This window comes from Bacillus rossius, chromosome 1 (genome assembly GCF_032445375.1).
Source record: "Bacillus rossius redtenbacheri isolate Brsri chromosome 1, Brsri_v3, whole genome shotgun sequence".
Taxonomy (NCBI): domain Eukaryota; kingdom Metazoa; phylum Arthropoda; class Insecta; order Phasmatodea; family Bacillidae; genus Bacillus; species Bacillus rossius.
The window spans coordinates 153,550,018-153,556,948 of record NC_086330.1 but is presented as its reverse complement, the minus strand read 5'-3'; the positions used below and the strand labels follow the sequence as shown (position 1 = coordinate 153,556,948).

Here is a 6,931-nt window from a genome sequence, read left to right as displayed (position 1 = left end):
AAATTTTGGAATAAAAAAATTTTACACTAAAGTATGCAAAATCAAGGTTGTACTAATTTCAGAAAAATATTTTAGCAAAGATGGCTTATAGTCAGTCGTCAGTGCGATGATATGATGACTCTAGAGGCCACAGACTGAAGAATGAATGAATGAATGAATTAATGAGCTAAAGTTTATTAAGTCTCATGGATATTAAAGTCATTAGAGCAATGATTCTGAAACTTTTTGAAGTCAAAGCAATTTTAAAATCTGAAAAATAATTGTTTGCACACTATATACGTAACTCAAGGCTTGTTTACAAACAGTAAAGAGTGACTACTAGTACGAGAGCCCACGAACAAAACCATTTCTCATTCTTTTACGGCCAAAACCGTATAATATCATTAGATTAGATGATCCTGAACTCAACTAGGTGGGCAGCAAAGGTCAAAAACGTCACAGCTTTGCGGAGGTCCATTTCTGCTATGTCAAACAAATAATCAGATGGTACTATCACAATACATCTGATATTAAAAATGTACATAGATTTCGTAATTTTATTACAAAAAAGAAAATGTATTTTTAGACATTTTGCAAATAGCATTTGGCCTGAGTACACTTTCAAAAATGTTAACAAATTTTATGAAACTGAATTATAGCCACCCGGTTCCATTATTTTTTAAACATTTTGAATAGCTTCAGGATCACAAAAATACAGCTTTCAGATATTTTAAATGTAATTCTAAAAACAAAAAGAACATTCCAGAGTTACCGCCAAATGCCCCAATGCTTGTTATGCTCTTGTCCGTTGATGCACTCAAGCGCATGTGGTAGCAGGCTGTTCTGACCATGGAAGTATTAGTGTATGGAGTGGGTATCTGTTCTGTAATTCAAGTCAGCTGGTTAGCAATTGGATAGCAAAATAAACCGTAGCTGTATAAAGGCTAATATACTATAAATATGTATAGAAAAATTGTATGATTAGTAACGTGCTGCACAAAATTTGTCTGATTAAATTTTTTCTTCAACTGGGAAACTTATTTTTATCATGTCCACATTTTTCAGATGAAATGCTTTGTTACCAATCAGTAAAATATTTTTAAAATTTTCAAAACAGTCTCATAAATAGAAGGGGCTCAAATTTTCTAATAACAAAATGATTTTATTTACATTACCATGTTTTATCGCATGATTGTCACACGTGCATAATGGTTGCACCCATATTTTAAAATTTGGATTAAAAAAAACCTCTTGCGTAAACGTCATATGTTTAAGGTCCCGCAATTAAATTCCAATCACTTTGTGTAGGTATTTTTTCCGTATAAAACTATTTATTTTAAAGTACAAATCTAATATTTATACGGACATTACCACTTACTTATTTAATTAACGGAAATACGAAGTTGTCTGATGAATAAATTTTTTTAAAGACGTTTTTAAACATTATAAACTTTATCTGTTTGTCTGTGTTGCCGCGGTGTACCGCTTATAAAAATGTAGCCAGCACTATAGCCTGGCAAGATACTTGTGAACTTGCGCAGACCCCAATTCGTGGCATGACGCACACTACCGTCACGTGATAGCCGCCAGGGGAAGTGGAGGGGATCAGTTACGCGCTTCACTCGGCTACATGAGAATTGCGTCAGCGCGTCATGCCGGGACCTGGGTTACACGGTACAACAAGCGAGCCTACCCCATCAACCTCGGGAATTAAGTCGAACCTTATTCCAGGACGATCCTTGTGAGGACAGGCGCGTGAAATTGTACACAACGTTGCGACGTATCTGAAAGAAAATAAGTTGCTGTACGGTTTAAAATACAATTTTACTGAAGCGACAAATGCTGAGAATGGTGTGTCTGAATCAACGGTAAAAAGGATTTTGGCTGAAGGGAAAGTAAAAAGTATAATTGGTCTGAACTTTTCTACACCTACTGGCAAAAAAAAAAAACGCAAAAAACGGTTAGAAGTCGACGATTTTACGTGTGGTGCTGTGAGGAGAATAGTGCAAGAATTTTACACTGTCAGGAAAACTGACCCAACTTTAAATAAATTAAAGACGGCTTTGCGAGATGATGGTGTTTTGGACTGCAGTAAAGAATTTTTGAGAAAACTGTTAAAGAGACTGAGATTCCGTTGGACGAAGTGTCAGTCAAGGAGAAGGATTTTGATTGAGAAGGCTGATATAGCAGCATGGAGGGGGCGTTTCCTACAAGAAATGCGCAAGTTTCGAAACGATGGTCGTTCAATCGTTTATGTAGATGAAACGTACATCCATGCTACCCACAGCGTTAGTTCTCGTTGGCATTCGGACAATGAGCTGGGTGTTATAGAGCCAATCGGGAAAGGCCAGCGTTTAATAATTGTGAATGCAGGAGGAGAGGAGGGATTTGTACAGAATGCATAGTTGATATTCCGGTCAAAACAAACAACGGGAGAATGTCATAATGACATGAATTTCATAAACTTTTCAAAATGGGTTACACATAAACTGCTTCTAAATTTGCCTGAAAACTCAGTCATTGTTCTCGACAATGCAAGTTATCACAATGTACAGACAAATAAGAAGCTGACTTCCGCTAACACCAAACAAGTGATTCAAGAGTGGCTAAAAATAAACAATGTAGCTTTCTCCTCTGACCTAACAAAAGCCAACCTACTATTACTTGCGAAACAAGTGCCCACTTCCAAAACTTTCAAAATTGACGAAATCATTAAAATGAACTCCCACGAAGTAATCAGGCTTCCACCCTATCATCCTGACCTCAATCCAATTGAGTTAGTGTGGGGATATATTAAAGGACAAGTGTGAGAAGAAATATCATCCTCACTCGAAGACAAGAAGACATTATGTGAACAGCTGTTTAGTAGCTACTCTAAAGAGCAATGGAAAGAATAATGCCGGCATGTGGAAAAAATCGAGAATGAATACTGGAACAGTGATAGGATATTAGATACTGAAATAGATAAGATTATTGTTAATCTTGAAGAATCTACAGACGAAGATTCCTCTAGTGAAACGGAAAATGCCAGCTTCACATCAGACTCAGATTAGGTAAATAACATAATAACTATCTAACTATTAAAATATTATGTTGGCATCTTAAAATTATGTATCTATAATCAACACACGTTTTTGTGTCGAACATTAGTGACGGAAAAAGTAGTGACAAAACGCAAATGTTCTGTATTTTACCTTTAAGAAAATGTTATTTTTACAGAACCCTTAACCAAATGATAATTTGATAACCAAGCCTTCAAAGAAAGAGTAATTTTAACACATGCAACATTTTTGTTTATGATAATATAGTTTTTCCACAGAGAGGTTTTTTATGACTGCAAACAAATAGCGTGACTGTTAGCATGCTGATGTTCTGTTAACTTGATTTATTTTTGTAAATATGTATGTGTTTGCATGTGTATGTATGTATGTATGTATGTGTAGTGTATTTTCCAGTTGTGATTACATCATGCAGTTTATGTGTTATAACCCTTGTGTCGCGTTCGTGTAAGACGGGCTGACACTCCATCGCCTTGATTTGGAGGGGTCGCCACGCCTTCCCCTCCAGACACTGTCGTTGCGCTAAGGGGCGGTAAAGGGGAAGGCAGCCCATGCGCACAGCGATAACAGAGACGGTTCAGATTTAACTTTTTCCCCTATAGTTGGCATCATTCATGTTTGGTTATGTTGCTTCCAGTATAGAGCGTGCACACGTAGTCAAATATCGATATCTCGCAGATTGCATGCAACGTGTGCTCTGTCGAATGCCAAGTTAACTACATTTGATGGCCCGCACTCTTTCGTGGTAAGTGTGTACTACAACGATAGTTACGTGTTAGTTCAGGTTCGTATTCGGGTGACAGATTTTGTTTTTCTATTTAAAGTTCAATATAGGTTTTTGTTGCATGACTTATTAATTTTAATTGTTTGGCGTGCTTTTGTGTACTCTACTTTTTAATAAACGTACTTTCCATGAATGGGTTTTGTTTTTATGAATAACTTTACCTAACAAAAATATTTTTTTTTCGCATAGTATAAAATGTGCGACGATTATGCGATAAAACATGGTGTTTAATTTTGGTCGTGGTCTCTAGTACTATACAGCATAGTGCTGAATTAAATCACAGTTTGAGAAAAACCTCTATAGAGTTATTGAAATACATAACACATGATAATGATGAGTTAAAAAAAAGAGCTGTATAGTATATCCATAATGAAATGGTACAATAGAGTAACTGTATTAATTTTTATAGCTAGACATATATTTCTCAGAAATACCACAGGGCGCACCCGGAAATTGGTGCACAATTTGAGGACCACTGCATTAGAGATTGGCAAAAGATAAAACAGTGAACTGTGGCAGTGACAGAATGTTCTGGTACGGGAAGGAACAGGAAAATCTATCAGCCACGTTTCCCACACTTGCTAAATATTCGGGGTTTAAGTTTAAACCCACAAGAAATTGAACACAGAATACCTTGATGGAAGGCGAGTGACCTAACCATTCAATCACTGTGGCCCCTTACCAAACGTGGCAATCTGAGTATGTGTATGACTCACGCCAGCACTGGGTACATTGAAAACGAAGCAGTAGAGAGTGAGAACGAATCTCACCAAGGAAGCTCTAGCACTAGTATGTAGGCCTCAAACAAAGGTTGTAGAGTACATTTGGGACACACAGTAGAAAGTAAGAGAATCCATGCTGATGCCACGCTAGTGCTACTGTTATCCAGGCCAAACAAGTGCAAGAATGCAAGCAGTTACCTAACCTGTGATGTTCCATGCTATCTCTGGCTGTTTGCTAGAGAGAGCTGATCACTTGTTCTGTTGAGCTGTACTAGATGGCATGTGGATTAAGTGAAAAGCATTTGATATCGCAACTTGAAAACCAAGTTAACAATTATTTGTGTCATCAAAGATTGGACATAATGGTAGATACCAAAGGCATATCCAGTTTAAAACAGAATGTGGTGCATTTTTCAGAATCTTGAATTTAACCATAGCGCCATACTATAATAAAGAATGTCAGTAACAAAAAATAAAGACATTAGTATTTATTAACAATATTTCTAGTCTAAGAGGATTAGTTACAAATTTTATCTGACTACAGGGGTTTGCTCCACTTTCGAAAAAAATGAGTAGGGGGTAGGGCTTTAATTGCCTCCCCCCCTCGCATACACCTATTGTACACATCCCACCTCTTTTACCTTCCTTTTCAACAAACCAACTTCTAATGTGCTGTGTGCATGAATTTAAACTTGTTGTAAACTTAAAATTGAAAATTAATTGCATTTACACAAAGTTGATTTACACCACTAGTAATTAGCATTTTTTTTGGTCAAAAAATAGGCATGTTGTATATGTTCTTCTGTAGTATCATTTTATTCAAAAATAATCTAGAATCTAGATATCAATGTAAGTCACAATTACAGCAAGAAACCACTGAAAATTGCAATCATACTTAATGCTTACCAATCTTTTATGGATCTCTGTATTTATGCTTTTTATTACAAAAAAAAATCTTTACTCCGGGACATTCTGGACCAAGGCCCCACCGGGACGTCAACAATTTTAATGGAAAAACCAAAGAAAAATAAATATACAGTACAACAATATTTAAAACAAGTTGTAATAACCTGTTGGATTTGTGTTCAGTCACTTTACTAGTTCACTTCTTAATGGACTAGTGAAATAGGGACACTTAATGTACACAACACAGAGGGTTTAAACTACGTCATCTATTATTCTATGAAACTTTAGATATAAATAATCTTACCAGCCACTTCATTGTAACACACAGTTCTTATTTTGTTGAATGATTCCTACTTGAGTAACATTCCTTTCTATTTCATCGTCGTCTTCAATGCTGCAACACATGCAATTAGTTTTAACAAGAATCAAATAAATTTAAATGCTCATTTAACAATGAACATAGAAAACATCTATCTAAGGAGTTCAAAACATTCTGATAAAATCTGAGGCTGCAAGTCTTTCAATTCTATTTATATATGTAGTATTTATTCTTTGTTTTATAAGGTTATGAATTAATAATCTATATACATACTATTAATTACTCAATTGTATGTTACTCTACCATGACAAAGCCAAACTAATTAATACATCTGCAAAATCAGCTGATGTTTAATCTAATACCTAATTACTTTAAGTGGCCAACACATTTGTAATATTTACTTCACAGTTTTACACCAAGCAAAATAACAAATAACATGAAAATGAACTGCAGCGGTGATACATAGAGGTTGCACTGAAACCACAAAATATTTGCTGTTGGCTTGAAAAAATAATAATCCTGTGGCCTAATTAATTTATCATGGCCAGTTTACATTCCTGCATTCTTTACGAAAACAAAGCAGCACATCAACCTTTGCCATAACTGGCTTGATTAAAAATCATCAAGATTCTAAACACACTTACGCTTTCTCTTGGGAGTCAAGGTGATGGACTAATTCATCTCGCTTATTAACTATTGTGACCAGCTCATCGAGCAATAGATTTTCACGTATCTTCTGCTCTTCAGTTTTCTGCCAATCTGCAATAAACCAACATTATTTGATATTTCATTTTGACTGTGATGGACAACAGGTAGTGAAAATTTAATAAATCCAAATAAAACCACTGGCAATTTGAATCTACTTATTCTGTAAAATGCAAAATATATTTGTCAGTAGAGATAACTATGATGAAGAGGTTCTAAACCTGAACTGGGTTGTCAAATGCTGGCCAAGTGCATACATATGCCCCCCACCTTTCCAATTCAAAAGTCAGCCCTCTCTCATTCGATTCTTGAAGATCCTGTTTCAAACAGGATCCAAGAGTTGTTTGCTTTATGAAGAGAAATTTGATGCTCTTCCTAGCAATAATAAACATAAGTTTCTGATGAGTTTTCAGTAGTAGGGATGTGAATCATTGATACACAATAGAATTAATTAATG

General features: G+C 35.6%; 1 protein-coding gene across 7 annotated transcripts in view; it reads right to left on the bottom strand.

Annotated features, from left to right (window-relative positions):
• The window catches only part of LOC134546306 (EH domain-binding protein 1-like), a 90,323-nt gene that overhangs the window by 11,357 nt on the left and 72,035 nt on the right, over positions 1–6,931 (bottom strand). For 4 of the 7 annotated variants that reach the window (XM_063389031.1, XM_063389029.1, XM_063389028.1 and 1 more), the window contains 2 exons: positions 6,414–6,528; positions 5,755–5,844 (listed from right to left, as the gene is read on the bottom strand). In XM_063389031.1, the coding sequence (XP_063245101.1) occupies positions 5,763–5,844; positions 6,414–6,528 (197 nt within the window). In that variant the 3' untranslated portion in view covers positions 5,755–5,762. Of the gene's footprint in view, positions 1–522; positions 863–5,754; positions 5,845–6,413; positions 6,529–6,931 lie in introns of those variants that run through there. The other 3 variants (XR_010079131.1, XR_010079130.1, XM_063389030.1) reach the window with 2 other exon arrangements.